This window comes from Thermobia domestica, chromosome 5, assembly GCF_964235325.1.
Source record: "Thermobia domestica chromosome 5, izTheDome1.hap1.1, whole genome shotgun sequence".
Classification (NCBI taxonomy): Eukaryota; Metazoa; Arthropoda; class Insecta; order Zygentoma; family Lepismatidae; genus Thermobia; species Thermobia domestica.
In genome coordinates this window covers 147,910,202-147,928,219 of record NC_137458.1, presented here as the reverse complement: position 1 = coordinate 147,928,219, position 18,018 = coordinate 147,910,202, and the positions used below count along the sequence as shown (strand labels likewise).

General features: G+C 34.4%; 1 protein-coding gene across 4 annotated transcripts in view; it reads left to right on the top strand.

The window, feature by feature from the left end:
- The window catches only part of LOC145686159 (uncharacterized), a 550,748-nt gene that overhangs the window by 376,716 nt on the left and 156,014 nt on the right, over positions 1-18,018 (top strand). For 3 of the 4 annotated variants that reach the window (XM_081759157.1, XM_081759159.1, XM_081759160.1), the window contains exon 6: positions 454-567. The exons of the other annotated variant lie outside the window; for it this stretch is intronic. In XM_081759157.1, the coding sequence (XP_081615283.1) occupies positions 454-567 (114 nt within the window). The remainder of the gene's footprint in view (positions 1-453; positions 568-18,018) is intronic. 4 annotated transcript variants of the gene reach the window in all.

Here is an 18,018-nt window from a genome sequence, read left to right as displayed (position 1 = left end):
CTGGGTGAATTACTCTATATGAAATGATGAAAAATATTTTAAAAATAAAAATATCTACACCTACTCTTAAAATACATATACATTTATTTCCTAGGCTCTTTAAGAGTTCACTCATTTTAAGTTTTTTTTTTTTTTTTTTTTTGTCATTAAAAGTAACAAAACGATGTGTGATAACGTACACATACAGGGTACATAGTCCTCAGTGTAATTTGACTTGTACATAATATTGAACATTTTATAAGATTGTATTTGCTTTTATTGTTAATCAATATATTTTCTATATTTTTGCAATTTTAGTATTTTTCAGTTCTTCAATTTGTGTTATTAATTAATGTTAAAAGCACATTAATTGGTATATTTTTAAAAACAATCTTCATTGTCGATGTTGTCACGGCACTAGCCAATCTTCGATGCGCTGTTGCCACGCTTCACACTGCTTGCTCTCTTTCGCAGACTCCGCCAGAGAGCGTGCCAGGGAGAAGACGAGTGGCGCCGCCACCGTCCATCAACGGAATCAGCGAAACTCCTTGTTGTCAAACAAGCGGGGAGTGGGATCCCGCGCAGCAGGTAGTCACGTGATCTTAATTACAACAAAACTCTTTTTCATCACGGTGTTCTGTTATTCAATGTGGCTGTGACCCTAATTGACCTGGCCTCTCGAGTCACCTGATTATGTCGAGCAGTCAACACCATAGGCTTTGCTTGCCACCCTGCTTCTGTGCATGTCGATAACTGGCTGGTTAAGATATGACGTCACATTCAGACTATTGCTGTAGTGATCCACAATACAGTAAAATTATTTTACGATTATTTCATCAGAGATTACGAATATTTTCGAAATTTTCAAGTCATGAGATTCAGTTGTAAACCATAAAATAAAAGTTATTTCTTTCAGACACCATTTCTTGTGGAAACCATTATGTAGCGAGTTCAAATAGTGCCTTTAATTACATAATTCAATGTAATATCATGCACTTGAGACACATTTTACTCGCAGCTTTCGAAAATATATATCGTTAATTGAAATAAACAACTTCAATGAAAAAATAGCTGCGCCTTCTCTCCGCCCCCCCCTAAAAAAAACACTGGAGTTCGAAGAAATAATTCCAGTATTTTTCTACCATATTTTCACACACACAATTCGAAAGGCGAATTTCCCATTCAGACATTTTGTAGGGTCTATAACTACTGAACCCTTTATCGTGTTAACGAAATTTTGAGACTAATGGAATTGCATTATACGTCTTTCTAAACGAAGTGCAATTACAAGTTAACTAGACATAGTAATCATTAGAGTTTCGTCTGGCTGACTGGCTGGCAGATGGGGGGCGGGGATTTACTATCGGCTACAAAGTCGTCTTGAAGTGAAAACTTTAAGGTGCGTTTGAAATCCTTTTCTATTTGATATACAACCATATTTTCAAATAAAAATAGGACACATGTCTTGTAAACAGTCTGTACTATTATTTTAGGACGCACAGGCTTGGGGTTACAAATCGGAACAAGCTTTGATACGTATCAATAATTAAATAATGCTTTGGAAGAATTTGAAGATACAGAATACTGATACAGGCTAGGACGCCCGCAGGATTTTCCCATGGGGACAAAAGATCGATTCCAGGGGCAAAAGACACAAACATACGCAGTCATAAGTAGAAACACACTTTGATGCACACGTGCACATAATAATCATATAAAACAAGTTATTTACGCAGTATCCTTATTAACTAAAGCAAATGAACTATAGTACTATAGTATTTAACATATTATAGTACGTAAGTATGCAAATTAGTTTGTCTTGACATGACTTCCAAAAACTGAATACTCTTTGAAAATCCAGGGAGCAATTAACCCCTTGCTTCCGCTGCGGGCAGCCATAAGTACAAAATAGTGCTGTTAAAATTCTAATAATTGATTATTCGGATATTTGAATAATGGATTCTTCGAATATTTATTATTTGAATATTATTCATTATTCGAACAATTATTCGGATATTCGAGTAATGGATTCTTCGAATATTTATTATTCGAGCATTCGAATAATGGATTCTTCGAATATTTATTATTTGCATATTATTCATTATTCGAACAATTGTTCGGATAGTCGAGTAATGGATTCTTCGAATATTTATGATTCGAGCATTTGAATAATGGATTCTTCGAATATTTATTATTCGAGTATTTGAATAATATAGATCATTAGTCGAACAATTCTTGGAATAACGAATATTCGAGTAATTTTAACAGCGCTAGTACAAAATCAGGGGAACTAGTACAAGCCCATCTCGGAACGGAAGCGCAAAACAGTATAGCAATAGAACAAATGTGGCGCCAATCTTATCCAGCCTCCTGCGTCTCTATTTAGCTTAGTTCCCTTATTCCAGTGTTCAGCACTGGTACTCGTGTTAGGCTCTCAGTGCATGTACTGCTTTCTGTATATAGTCATCAGTGTCTTTAGCTTTGTATATATAGGGATTTCTGTATTCAGTTATGTTATAAGAATATTAATATTATTAAATTTTTGTTCAAAATAAAGAGAAATTTACATACAGTATGTAGCGAGAAAAAAATTAATTAATTCGTCTAAGAAGTATAATGATCGTATTTTCTGACAGTTATCATCAGTGAGGGTGAGAAATAATTTCCTCTAGAACATCGTAGATATAACTCTGTGGTGGTTCTCCGCTAAAGGGAGAGAAATGCCATTTGCAGGTCTGACTGGGAGAAAACCGATCGTTAACCAAAAAAGAGAGAATTTTCGAGAGTACTGTATCCTGTAATAGCCGAATGAACACATTTACTTCTTCTGTAAACATTAAAAGATTAGGAATTATATTTCTGGGCTTCTGGCATCTATGACCATCTATGATAATTCGTCTATGAGGGATGATGTCCCTCGGCGATCACACTACCCGGAGAAGTAAAGAAGGAAGAAAGGAAAGAAGCGGCCTAGGACTTTATCTAAGTATCGTCTCGGCATTTGTCTAGTGTGAGAGGAAAATCCAAGAAAAACCTTACTTAGGATGGGTGACCTGGAAAGGCTTTTACACTTTTCCAACCAAGTGTCCCCACTGGGGTCTGTAAGCATTAAGTGGGATCGCTGTAGATACATACATTTTTTCTTCTTTGATTTTTATTGTGAACATTACAAAGATAAATACCAAGAACAATATAAAAACTTTAAATATAGTATTTAGAATAAAACTGAGTTTTTAAACTAGGTACTTGAAAATATTTCTCAGTTAAATACTCGTAATTTGTTAGCTAGGCAGTTACATCATCATTCGGATTTATCGAATTATCTGTCCCAGAACAAACGATATTATACAGTGATTCTTAAGTGCTAAGTTTCTAATTGCTGGATTGCTGTTTTCTTTAATGAGTTAATTTTTTCGTTATTTTAACAATAATTTAAAATTGGAAAATCTATTTCAATTACCATGAAGTAACTTTTAATTTAAGTGGAAAACTTGTACTCCCTGAACACTAATCACTTTTTGATCCTTAGTTCAGCATTGTAGACATTAGAAGTATATTGTGATGAGTAACCAAACGATATTACTCTCTCAGGTTATTGATGTGAAAACGTAGTTGGAAGGTTATGGTTCAATGCGTACATTTGCACATTAGCTTAAAGCAGCGGAAGCACACAAGCGTATAGATATTAGAGTATACAGAAACACACAAAGCACAAACCGCACTATTGGGGAAATTTGCATATTAAGATATAATAAATGATATTGAATTTGTTTATTTTATTGAAACTTAATCGTACGGAAAATACTGATTAGTATTTTCAAATGTTATAGTTTATTTTATACAAGTGCAAAGTGTTTGACAATTCCTGTACGATTTTGTGTGAATATTGCATTTAATTAAATACTTTAAATTTTGCCATCGTCTGATAGTAAGCATATAAATTATAATAAGGCGTTCTTGTATCCAGTATCTCGCCGCTGATGCTCTCTAATACTCCTTCCAGACAATGAATCAAAATATATCCAGTAATGATTGCTCTATAAAAGTAGATATGCAAACTTTTTTTTTTTTCAACTTCAGTATTATAGCTTCTGATTACCGCCAATTAAACCGATCTAAAACAATTTTAGTAACGCCTTTAAGGGTGGAGCTAGACAATGATAGGATAGCGTATATTTGCTAGTTAGGTTTATGCTTCATATTCCTTTAAATTTCATGTCAACTTTAGTTTATACCATTTACCGCTCTAATTTTTTCCCTGACCTTTTGTGTCTGTATCATTCAAGATGAAAAAAAAAAATCATATATCTTTTCTTAAGCCACTGAATGTGTTTGAAACACGTAAATCCAGACACCAAGAACAAAATTCAAAACCTTTGTGTGGGCAGTATCTCATTCCATCAAATTGACCAATTTTAAATTATGACCTGTGTTCTCTTAATACCTACTTCTGACTTGTCTATGATCCCAGATCACTGTGATAATTCCATAAGGCGCTATATACTTTCGTGCAGTATATTCTTATATATACTCTTTTCAGAATGGATTTATTATCGAGATTCATAATAATAGCCCTATATATTTCTTTCTCTTTGTAATGAGCTATCCAATTCAACGAGTAGTTGGAAAAGTAAAATTTAATTTGGTTTCTCATAATACCAATAACACTAATGCTATAATTTCACAGGTTTAATGTATAATGCGTAAAGGTAAGTAAAATCGTGTCTGTTCACTAATATATATCGAACTTATTATGAAATATTAAACCACTACATAATTATGGCTATCGCTTATCTGTTAGCATTAGCAATCACTAAACTTTATGAAGAACAAATTAGCGTGAATTCCGTGTTTTGTATATCGTAAGAAAATGTGATACATACTCACATTTATCAATTTTTGTTTTTTACTTCTGAAATGATATATAATCTCTGAAAAACAAATAAGTAAAAGTTATATTTGGAAGACAATCTGCAAAATTTTGCATTGTCAGTATGAAAATGCATTTGAGATATTCATCCACGGTTATCATCACGGCCTGTTTCTTCGTTTTTTTAAAAAAAAAGAATAGACAAATCAATATTTATGTTCTCTTTGGTAATTGTGACAGTCTGATTTACGTGGCTTTGTTGATTAAAAAAAAAATTCTATAAGTCTCGATTTAACTAATAAAATGGAAAACCAAACATATCACCAAAAATTCTTGGATTAACCTTGCTGCACGTAGCTTGGTGGAATCAATTATGTAATTGATTGCCTAGCTCCATGGTTGCCTTGATTACATTAAACGCAGCGAAGCGAATCACTATCTCTAATATACAAAGCCAATTAAACATGAAATCAATCAGAGGTATCGAAATGTCAGATGGATTCAAGTTTTGCAGTGTGGTCGAGGGTAGATATTACAAAATACATGCTACGATTTTCTTTTAACATTGAATAATCTTGAGTCTTCAGATATCCCAAACTGCTTTTATTTGTGATCCACATGTTTTCATTCTTTCATATTACCAGTGGTGTATTTACAATTTTGTTTCGGGAGGGACTTTGCTAACTTTCGGGGGGGTTGCCTGAAAATGTGAAAATTCTGCAAGATATTTACTATATTTGACTATAGTAAGTAAGATTTCGGGGGGGATTAAGCCCGGAAGCCCCCCCTAAATGCGCCACAGCATATTGCTGTCACATTTCGACTTCACACTGTCATACCAGTGTGTCCAATGCAGTTCAACACGTTAGTGCTTAGCACAGAAAATATAATTAAAGAATTCTTTGTAAAGACTTTCCTGCAAATATACCTTTTCGACAGTTTAGAGCGAATGAATTTTTCAAGATGGTGCTGGTAAACCAGGTAAGATATATGGAAAACTGGAGATTAGAAAAATAGAGTGAAGGGGTAAATTTAGAACAAATATTAGTCTGTTAAATGTCTGTGCCAGCTTTATATATATATATATATATATATATATATATATATATATATATATATATATATATATATCTCCCACAGCGCGTTCAAAAAGTTCTGGGACTACCTCAAAATAAATATTTATAGCAGAAAAAAATATTAACACGTTAGTTTTTACATACGTCTCTTCTCGCCCTATACAGTTGCAGGACCGGTTGTAGAGGTTCTATAACGCCCGAGGAAAGTCGTCCACTGGAATGCTGTTCAATACCACCGTCACATTCGTGTTTTAGTTCTTGTCAGTGTTAAGGGAATGGAGCAACGTCCTGCAGTCAAGTTGTGTTAAATGCGGTAAAACCGCGACTGAAACATGCAGAACGGTGCAGAAAACACATGGAGATGATTGCCTTAGTCGAAGCTAAGTGCGCCGGCCCCACCTGTTTGCTTGTGCTTCAATTATTGGCCAAAAGGAGAGTCGCAGTCCTCGAACAACCCCCATATTCACCTGTTTTGGCCCCAGTGGACTTCATACTTTTTCCCTATAAGTTGAAATCTATCCTCAAGAGGGAGCGTGCTGAGAATGTTGGATTTATTCAAGCGAATGTCAGTGCAATACTGAACAGTAGCCCTATATCAGTAACCAACTTTCTTAGGACGTTCCAGAGTCTCTACGGCCGAACCGCGAGTGTGCGAAACGGGAAGAGATGTATGTAGAAACTTAACCAGTGGTCGAAGTGAAACGGTATGCAGTGGTATGCCATACCGCGTCTGGTTTCTCAGTGATAAAGGCATACCATCTGTGGTTTTTCAATGATTAAAACATACCATTGGAAAGTAGATGCAAACACCTTTAAGTCCATTTTTATACACAGTAATTGACGAATAGCTTTGCACGTAAGAAGATTTTATTTCTTATGTAGAAATAATTTCTAAGTTGACAACACCCACATTTTTGTTATCTTTTTCGTACTTTGGCTTTAAAATGAGGTGTCTTCAAAGTAGTTCACCTAGTTTATATTTTGATGTGCCATATTACATTGTTTCTATGTTGTGTATGTCTTCTTGCCTTAATGCGCATAAATGCCATGTATTGAGTATGGGTGGATTTAGGAGTTGTCTGCTGTGATGAGCGGACCTTTCGGGAGTTTGAAATATCCCACACTCGAGTGGGGGAACCTGGAGTTTTCGCGCAAGAAATTATTAATATTTTCATTCGGTTCTTGAGTATTTTTGTGTATAATTGTTTATAATACAACATAAGGGGATACTTTTTGTTTTCAGAAAGTTGTTGGTTGGGGATCAAAATTTCTCCATAGCACTCCTAGAAACTCTCCAATTGTTTTCAGTCTTTATGTAAATAGAAATGGAATCTTTTAGGAAACATGCCCTCACTGCATTTCAACATGTAGATAGCCGGTATGTCGAGTCAAAATCGTAATAAAAGATACCGCCTCTGCTTTTTTTCCCACTTCGAACACTGAACTTAACATAAAATACTTAACGATGCCAGAAAAACTTTTTATTTTGAGGTAGTCCCGGAACTTATTGTACGAAATGTGTATTGCTTTCTATGGGGGGGGGGGGGGATTATATAAAAAATGCTTAAAGAGATTTGAAGAAAAAGAATCAGTAAAATCAAACAATTAACAAGTTCAATTTCATTCCAAAGAAAACAGATAAATATAGTTCAAATTTTATTTTGATAAAGGCAAGGGATATGTAACTAGACTTGAAGAAATCAGTAAAATCACGTAATTTAAACTAAATCATTTCGCAGAAAACAGAAAAGTCCACGTAAATCAATTGGCTACAGAATAAAAATGGCGTTTATACTCACACAGTTAAAGACACAATGTGTACAGTCAGTGACAAAAGTTCTTACCGTTTGATGAAATTACTTTCGTAAATAACTTCAGAATAGAAGGACAGTTCGGGTATAGTTTTCAGTAAATTAAAAAATAATGTAATTTTCTGAACGTTCTAGCCTAACCACCATTGTACGTTCCAGCCAAACCACCGTTATTCCCAAAATCAATTTTACCAAACGGAAAGAACTTGTGTCGCTGACTATACAACTTACACTGAATAATCCAATCATGGCTTTGTTATACAGATATACACGTAAAAGTGTTCCTTAACAGGCTGTACTAGTTGGATATAAGGAATTATACATTCCAGAAGCCAAATCCATAGCAGAGATAATTCCTAGAGTAACGTCTTTTTAAATAACGAAATCCGTACCAGAGATGGTTCTTAGAGTTGTGTAAATTCCGAATCAGAGATAAATCCTACAGTAACATGTTTTTAAATAACAAAATCCGTATCCGGGAAGATTCCTAGAGTAACGTGCTTTTAAATAAGAAATCCGAAGCAGAGATAATTTCTATCGTAGCATATTCTTTAAAAAAAAAAAAAAAAAAAAAAAAAAAAAAAAAAAAAAAAAAAAACATGAACAAGTAGGTGTAAGAATGATAATGATCCTTTAATTCCGTACTATAGTGTTGATTATATTTATGCTTATTTGTAAAAAAAAGAGTTGTTACATTATTTATGACTAACGAATTTCAGACTGTGCAGTAAAGTGGTTTAACAAAATAGATACTCTTTCTGAGATTTCTTACATGTATAGCAAAAAGGTGTTTTCGGAAATGAATATGGATGTTGTTGATATATTACATGTTATTTGTTTACGTTCTCAAATCTTTGATGCCTCATCTCAGCGTTTTCTGGATATTAAATGGTGAAGCTTCGTGGGAAATCACTGCACATTGAACAAATCTTAAGTGTTCAGTTTCACACAACCATGAAATCATGACGTCATATGTCTGCTGTTTTTTTCTTTCTTTCTTTTTTTTAAATCATCATCACGTGCTCTGCCACGAAAATAGAACAAGTGGTGTTCCTGAATTTACTCACAACTTCACCAGACGTGGTTATCAAACAACTTACACGTTTGCGTATATTTTATGCTCTCTCTGTTGCTTGCCAAATTTAACGACTTTTTATATTTCTTTTCTTCGTTTGTTTTTAACTGTGTAGGTGGGTCTCGTGAAGTTTAGGACGCGGAAACGTCACGCATATGTAAGTGACTGACGTCCGTACTATATAGCGTTTATATGCATTTCGGCGTTGGAAACTCGCACAAATAAAATTGCTTCGCCAACCACAAACATATATTAAATTTAGATGCTATGTTCATATTAGAATGAAGATATTTTTAATGTGCAAGTATTGATGACCAATAGGGCTGTTCAGACTGTGAGTACTTCGCTTGAAAGTACAGTAGCTTGAAAGCATTCGTAAACAACTAAGTCCTTTAGTCACTGTTACACTACTTGCACTACTAATGCTAATTGTGGAAGTTCTGTAATGTATTCAACTACCGTACAGTATATGCAACCGGTGCAATCGTTTGCTTACATCAGGTTTTGGTAAATCACAGCAAGGATATATAATATACAGAGTGTCTCAAAAGTCCCCTGACATAGGGCAACTCTGTTGTTACCACAATTACAACAAAATGTGAGAGGAGAAACCATCTCCAAATATGTTTTCAATCCAAAGTGAAGGATTAAAAAAAAAAAAAATCAGACGAGCCGTATGGGCTGTACACTCTTCATGCACCCAATGTTAAATGAAAATGCAACGTTGCCATTTACCTGGACCCACAATATAAGTGAATGAAGTTACTGTCTTTTACGCTAACGTGTCAATGGCTAACCCCCATTTTAAATATGCCCCCAACCACATTAGTGTGTCCACTTTCTCTACAGAACTTTTAAATGGGAATAATTTGACACATCATTGGAAAAGTGATGAAAAAAGTAAGTTCAAAGTTTCGTGTGGGGATGGGCAATCGCGCATTCCCATAAGGCATTTCGCGAAATTTTAGAATTAAAAAATCGTGAAACATTTAGTAATTAATTAAAATTTAATTTTGAGATATATTGTACCAGTAAATGTCCTCAGCAGCAGTAACAATGCTGTCACTATTATATATAAACTTAGTTTTTACACTTTTATAATTAAGGACCGTATATGTATCATATTTTATGGGATTGTCTCTTATTACGAGGTTGTGTCCCTGTACTCCGACAAAATTCTTCAGGACGCAGAATTTTTCCCTAATTTGTGATGAACGTTCTTAAAGTTAAAACATGTAATTACCAAGAAATCTATAGCTATCATAAAACTGTCATATCAATCAGTCGAACACATTCGGATGTATTTGTTAGATGTGTTAGTAGAAGACACGTGTAATGTAGGTAGAATTCATGTAATTTTTTCGTGGTTTAGTACCACTACTACGTATTCACGTCCTGCATTGTATCGATGCTGAAAATAAGAAAATCTGTAAATTTCCATAATTTAAGTTGGTTACTTATTTAAATTCCGAAAAAGAGAGATGTAATTAATATATTGTAACACTCTACATAACCGAGACCTAGAACGAAAGAGTGGCTTTTTGAAAGTAGCTAAAATATTTAATTCTGTTTTCGTAAAAATGTAAAGGTTGCCTGTTTCGATGTGTGATCGTAAATTTCTTGATGAAAATACGTAGACAACAAATATTACTTCTACGAAACTCATAGATACTAAATGCAATTTTCATTTTTTTCAAGAAGCACGTAGGAGCTACAGTTCTATTTCTTCTGTATAGTAGTGAAGGTGTAGACTACTGTGAGCATTTCGTAGAATTTCCTATAGACCTATTCCTTCTTCAATAATATTCCAATGGAATTTTATTAACCTGCATTTTTAAACTACGTACATTATAACATGTTAAAAACAACAATGGTTAACTTGGGATGTTCTTCTAGCGACAGTTCCTCCACCTATGTACTAACCGGCAATGCAGTGAGAACGTCACCACTGACCCCGATGATAGCAAATTCATCCATTACTAAGCCCATATATTGCGGAATTAAGTACTTAGTGAGTTCACTTCTGCCATCTACTGTGCAAATTAAGAACTCACTACAACATGTCAATGAAGCAGTGAAATGTCACTCTGGTAAAAACAAATTCATTCACTCTTGCCATGAGCATATTCTTCTTCTTCTTGGGCCGCGGTGACTCAGTGGTAGAGCGCTCACCTCTGGTGCTTGGGGTTCCGGGTTCGATTCCGGCCCCCGCCAAGTAAACTTTGTGGTGGACAAACACCGTGTGCGTGGGTTTCCTTGGGGTTCTCCAGTTTCCTCCCACATTCTTCATTCCACTATTTTATTCATTACTCATCATCACCGTCTCCTTTAGCCTAACCGGCATAACCGTGAGATGCAAAACTCAGATTTCATTTCATTTTTTTTTTCGTGAAAATCTGAAATACTGTTAGAACTTGTGAATATTGGCCCCTGTGTACTAGATAATTCCGCTGTACTCAGCAGTAAATCTGGTTGCATACGAAATGGCTGATATCAATCTAAAATCAAACAAAATATTAAAAAAAAAAAAAAAAAAACAGGAACTCGTAGATTAATACTCATAGAAATACGTTGGGGCCGCGGTAGCTCAGTGCTAGAGCGTTCACCTCTGATGCATTTCATAGAAATATGTATATACAAGTAACGGTTGAATATTGTATTGTTACTTGACTTACGTCGCTGTGCAAAATTTCATTATATGACTGGGTAATGAGTTAAATTGAGATTGCAATTTTTCTTAGGACAAACCTGAAGGATTGTAAATCAAAGCATGCAATAAGGACCATCATTGTAAAAATTTCTTTGTTTTTTACAATTGTAAATGATCAGAGGATTCTTTTGTAGGAAAATATATGTACTGTATTTTTCATAATGATGAAATAAATTTAATGTTTGCGATGAAAAAAAAACAAAACAATACGTGGTTTGGAGAAAGAAAAAAAATATTTCTGCAGTTTTTCTGCTATTCCAGTTTTCTCCCATTTTCTCATTTTATCATTGTCTTGCATTCGTTATGATCCCTTTTCCCGTGCCAGTATAGTCATTAGACGTTACAGTTAATATTTTATTTTGTCAAAGTGAGCAACATTGAAATACAACTGTGTAAACTGTATTCGTAACAGTCCGCCTTCAGCAGCAACAAAAATAATTGCTAATCATTACCTTGCGATCAAAGAAAGTTTTGAAATAATAGACTGAAGTGAACACTTGCTTCTCCGTTGACGGAGTTACATTTGTCACAAGTGTATTGGGAATAGTGAAAATGAGGGTGTAGGACGGAGTTTGGCTACTGTACCCAAGGCCGTATTGTGTTGAAGGCAAAACTAAAATTAAACAATGTATAATACTTTTCAATTTGAATGAATGGTATGCTCTTCTTGAAATAGTAAACCCACATTTTTTCTTCTGATTTTGTTTTGATAGAGACTCTTGCAGCATGCAGTAGGTGTGTTCATCAATCATAACTGGTCACCAATAATTTGTTCGTGAGTTCCGCGTTCTAAGCTTCACTTGGCCCTTCCATCGCATGTAATCTTCGCATTAAAAACACATATTTGAAAATATTTTTTTCTTTTTAACTATAGAAAGGTTTTCCATACTAGTTTCCTTCATTTGTGCCACAACAGTTCTTTTAAGAATTCTCTAAATGTTTTTAAGAAATCGATACTTTACTTTTTTTTTTTTAATCTGTTAAATTTGTAAACTAAATATGCTGTGTTGAAATTTCAATCCGTGTTTTCCAGTAGATAATTTTCGTATTTGAATCATAAATGTCTATCCTCTTCTAAATGTAACGTTTCAAATTTGTAAAGGAAATTACTTATAAATGAATGAAATATTACCACAGAACAAGCCATGTAATCCGAGTGCAACCTGTTTTAAATATTAGAGTTAAAAAGTTACTGCTTAAGTATTTCATTAGATTTAACAGCATATGGTGCTAGTGTAAAAGGTTACAACTAAACACTATTGAACTAGCTCTGCGGCTTGTTGAATTTGTAGAATTATTTTAAGAATGCTTCTATGAAGCTGGCATGTGTTGATAAACGGTAAACAGTTTTCGCCTCTCAATCGAGACGTTTCAAATCCAAATTGTGCGGCCGGCATCCTGACTGAGGATTTAGGTACTAAGGTTTTTCCTAGTTCCCACCAAATGAATGTCAGTTGTGGTGCCTTTGGATAGATAGGTCCTATTTTTTTCTCAAAAAACGTTGTCATCGTTAATGTTTCCTGTGTGGAAAAAAGAAAGTCCCTCCGGCTGTATCGGCAACAAAATAATTAATGAACATTGTGCCTTTGTTTTTCCTCAATGTTGCTTGATTTTGATGTGCAAATATTATCAAATTAATATTACTTATATAAACAAGCGTGAAACTTAAGATAGACTTCCAAACCATGGGGAATTTCTTGGCTGTTTGTAAGTCTATCTGTAGCATAATTGGTGCTAAGGCATTCGTTGATACCGTCCGGTTCCAACAGTGTTAACGTATTATGTCACACGTTATTATTACCACTGCGGCCGTAGAAAGTGTGAAGTTGGTGAAAAAAAAAACGTTGTGCCTTCTGAATGATAATTACCCAAAAGCGATTCCATGCCTGTCTTATACCCATTATTATTTTTTAAAGTTTTATTTAAAAAAATCACATTTTGACATTCTTTTTTATACGGCGGACCACTCGAACCCGGTCACCTTATCTAAAAAATATATCTATCTAAAAAATATTTACATAGTCAGGACTAACAATGGGTGTCAGTTTCATTGTTTACAGACATGTGGTTCGGAAGTTATTACACTGTAAAATCCAGGCTGTGCGATTTTCCGGACATACATTATATATATGTCGTTAAAATTCGAGGGCGAAAAAGTAAAATGTGCTATCTCCAATTTCCCATTTCAAATATATTGACAAGATATAATAGTAAAAATAGAATAAATTCTGTGAATAATGGAACTTTACTACCGGTTAAACATCATACTCAAAATGAGAGTTTGTAAGTTCAGTTCTGTAAACAGGAGTCATATTAGATTCTAATAGAATATCTGAAGCTTCGGTAATTTTTTTCCTAACAGAGAATCAGATATAAGCGAAATTAGCCCAAAACAAAACCGTTTTGTATCTCTTTCTTGGTTTATGGTACGTTCTTCTTTCTTGCCAGTTTGAATTCAGGCAACCTGTAAGACACATATGCCAAGGTAAGATGACTCAGGCAAGCAAAAGGATATTTAAGATGGTGGAGGTTGCATAACTCTCACTTACTGGCAACAATGTAATGTCAGTTTGAAAACCAATCAAAATAGCCAGTCATGAACTGAGCATAGGATTCAGAATTACCGAATGTTGTAAAGACATTTTCATAATTGTAAAACCTGCTATAGTAAAACAAAGGATGGTACTTGAATAAGAAAGAAATACAATAGTAAAGCGAAAAATTTTGGTAATTTTCCCAACGAGCCGACCTTTAATGGGGCCGGCCTTTAAAAAATAATCCGTCTCTTTCTCCCCTTAAAGAAAAGCTATTTTGCATCTCTGCACTTTAGTGTGTGTGTTGATGTGTTTCTAGCATGCTGGAACTTGGAATAATCGAAATGTTAAGTTATTTACAGAAAGTCGCTGAAAAAACTATATGTACACTCATGTCCAGAATTATTGTCGAATGTCTATAAATATGATTGTAGAAATATAATTTGATAACGAATTCGCCTGGTATATCTTATAATGTTAGAGTGTGTATAATCGGCAAAGACATGTAAGTGGCAAATTTTTGTCAAAAGAGCAGTAAATAAGAACAATAAAACGAAAATAAAATTTTCTTGTCCATTTAGCAACATTTTGGTTTACTCATTCTAATTTTCATATTTATAATTCTTTTCCTACGAAATTTGCCAAAAATATACATTTCCTGATTATATACACAATACCTGTATTAAAAGTACCCTGCAAAATCATTATCTAATTATATTCTTACAAGAAGATAGTTATAGATATGCGACAATCATATTGGACATGAGTGTACCTACTTAACTCTATTTCGAAGTCATTTGACAAGAGAAATTGAACCTACTGATGCCCATTATGTACCAAGTCAAATACAAAACCAAGCCTTACTAATCCACAGAACTGCCTTGAAGACAGTTGCTGTTTATGTTGTTTACCTTTTCTCTCATTGCCTAAAAATATAAAAAGTTAATAAAATAAATATTTATTTTCATTTCAGTTCCGTGTTTCTGCCATCTTGCAGCTTGTGATTTCCTATGACTCATGCTTTCTTATTAAAGGAGATAGCTAATCTCCTTCAGAACGATCGTTTTGGTCTGAGTTCAAGTCAAATCTCCTTCAGAAAAGAATAACATACCTAATTTTATTGTACTAACAACGAAAAGAGAGATTTCTTTCTTGTTCGTACCCTAAACTCATAATTGTTATGGCAGGTCATAATTCAGTTTTAAAATATTATAGTTTATTCAAAAATTTAAAACAAATGTTCAGCTAAATGAAATGAAGTTGATGCCATATTCCGTCGTGCCAGTACTCTAATTTTATTCGCGACAGGAAAAGGAACAAATTAGATGCAAGTTTCATGTTCTTTAATATCGTTGGCTAAAATGTGACTAATGATCGCGAGTGTTCATCTAAACACTGAATTGAATTAAATTAATTATGTTGTGGTCTTTTTGAATAAAATTATGTAAGTTCTACGAAATTTATTTTATGCATTGCATATACCGGGTGTTTCAGATAAAATGTCCGATCTTATAATTTAGAAACTTTTGGAGATAAAAGGATGAAACAAAGTTGAGATAGGGAAATTTCCGAGGACGCATCGAATAGAGTACTCTGCTTGTCCCACAGGGCTCCCTATCATGTAGCTCCGAGGGCTCATCCTAAAATTTTAAATATTAAAATACGTAATTTTTAATATAATTGGAAATACCCTGGAAAAGTAAACAATATTTGTAATAGTAGTATTTTTGTATGGCACCATTTATGAAGTAGCCACCATTCCATTGTGTATTCTTGCACAGTCCGTTAAAACCACAGTAAATAGTGGCCACTTTATAAACGGTGCCATATACGAAAAACCGTTTCCTACAAAGGTTGTTTTTTCATAATCATTTCAATGGTGTTAAAAATTATTTACTTTTCTATTCAAAATTTTAGGGTCACCCACGGAGCTCACATCATAGGGGCCCCTGGAAGTCAAGCAGGCCGTTTCATTCAATTAGGCCTCTGACATTTCCTGTCTGAACTTTTGTTTTATTCTTTTACCTCTGAGTCCCAGCGAGGTCATGTGGTTCGGATTCCACCTCAAGCTGTAGATCCGAGTCTCATTTAGCTTTGCTGCAGAACGGGAAACTAAACCCAACCCAACCAACCTTTTATCTCAGATTGTTTGGGTCTTTAAGCATTGGGCGTTTTATCTGAAATACTGGATGTATAAAGAATAATAAATGAATATAATTGTTTTGCTATTGGATGAATCTGAATAGAAAACAGACGCCATTTTAACGCTTGCTAATTAGTCTAGAATCCCATCAAGGCAAGAACTGTACAAATCATTCTTCAGTAGCAAATGATAAGGCTTCAGGGGCGTAAATAAGGGCCCCACAGACCCCGCATTGCGGGAAGGCCTCAAGCCATCAAGGGCCCCCAAATCGTGAAGTTGGACGTGGAGAAGGAGCCCCACTCCACGCTGTATGCGGGGAGGCCCCCAAACCTTTAGTTACGCCACTGTAAGGCTTCCAGACTTAGCTTATGATCAAGATTGTCTGTTTGCCGCATGAGGACTGAAGAAACTGAACTAGTAATGATATCCTACAAATAAGAACTATGTCCGTAAACAATTATTTGTAGAAATGCCCTTTTGTGGCCAAATTATTAACGCGCTTGCTTTTTATGCACATGGTCCTGAGTTCGACCGCTGGTGGACGTGATTGTTTCACATAAAGACCTGAGTAGTGGTGGGGATCTCATTATTATATTAGCAAGTAACGTTTTCTCATATCTTACTGTAATAGGAAAAATTCTCAGTCTGTGAGTAACACTGATGCCTAATATTTAACAATCGCCGCTCCCTTCCTTCCTGCCTTTATTTGGAAATAGATAATGATTATGCTAAACATGAATATGATATGATGTTTATTACCAGTATTAAGACAAAGGTCGTGTTAAATGTAGAAAAATTTAAATTACTTATACGAGTTTACCAATTATAGATTTGTCAGAGAAATGTTGATTTTTGAAAATTAAACATAATCGTTAAAACCGTTTGTGAAAAAAATGCAGTTTCAAATTTTTACTCTCCACTAAATTAACCACCCGTAGTTTGGGAGGTAGAAAGAAAATTTGAAGAAAGAAAAGAGACAAACTTTTGAAAACCTTAATTTTAAAATCTAATCTGGTTGCGTCGAAGAGTATGTCCTCTTAGACGAGTTTACATACATCGGAAACACGCAGACGAACAAATGAACAAACAGCGAAACGTGTAAATCCGTCGAAATCTCGAAAGATCCAGTATATTTGAATCAGAAATTTTCTTGTAGGCCTTATATCTGGAGAACTACAGATAGTGTAGCCAAATCCAAACTATCAGTTGACTCAGTATTATGTGTTTATTCCCTAGAAAATACGAAAACTCGATGTAGTGGCCGTTCAAAAATTTTGTGGTCCCTGATCCAATTGGATCTAAAGATCCAATATATTTCAATACAAATTTTCTTGTATACCTTATATCTGGAGAACTACATATAGTGTAGCCCAACCCAAATTATTACTTAACTCAGTGTGATGTGCTTATTCCGTAAAAAATACGAAAACTCGATTGAGGGGTCCTTCAATAATTTCGTGGATCCTGATCCAAAAACTAATTATTGGCCAAGATCGCACTCTTTTGATCCATTTTTTGATCATTCCTGAAATTTTTGCTTTTTCATGATGAGATTTGCTTCATTCCGATCGTTGATCGAAAATAAAAATGATTTTAATATAAAAATTTAGTATGTAAATAATTTATCTATCTGTATTTCTACCTTCAAGTGTAATATATTAAACCAAGTATCAATCTGTATCTGTCGTGTTTCGCGAGAATCTATGTAGCTTGCAATGCAAACAAGTAGAATACGTTACATGTGCAATATAAATGTTTACTAACGAAATTCACAGTACTGATTGAGATGAAGCAAATAAAAGAAACTGTAATGCAGCGTC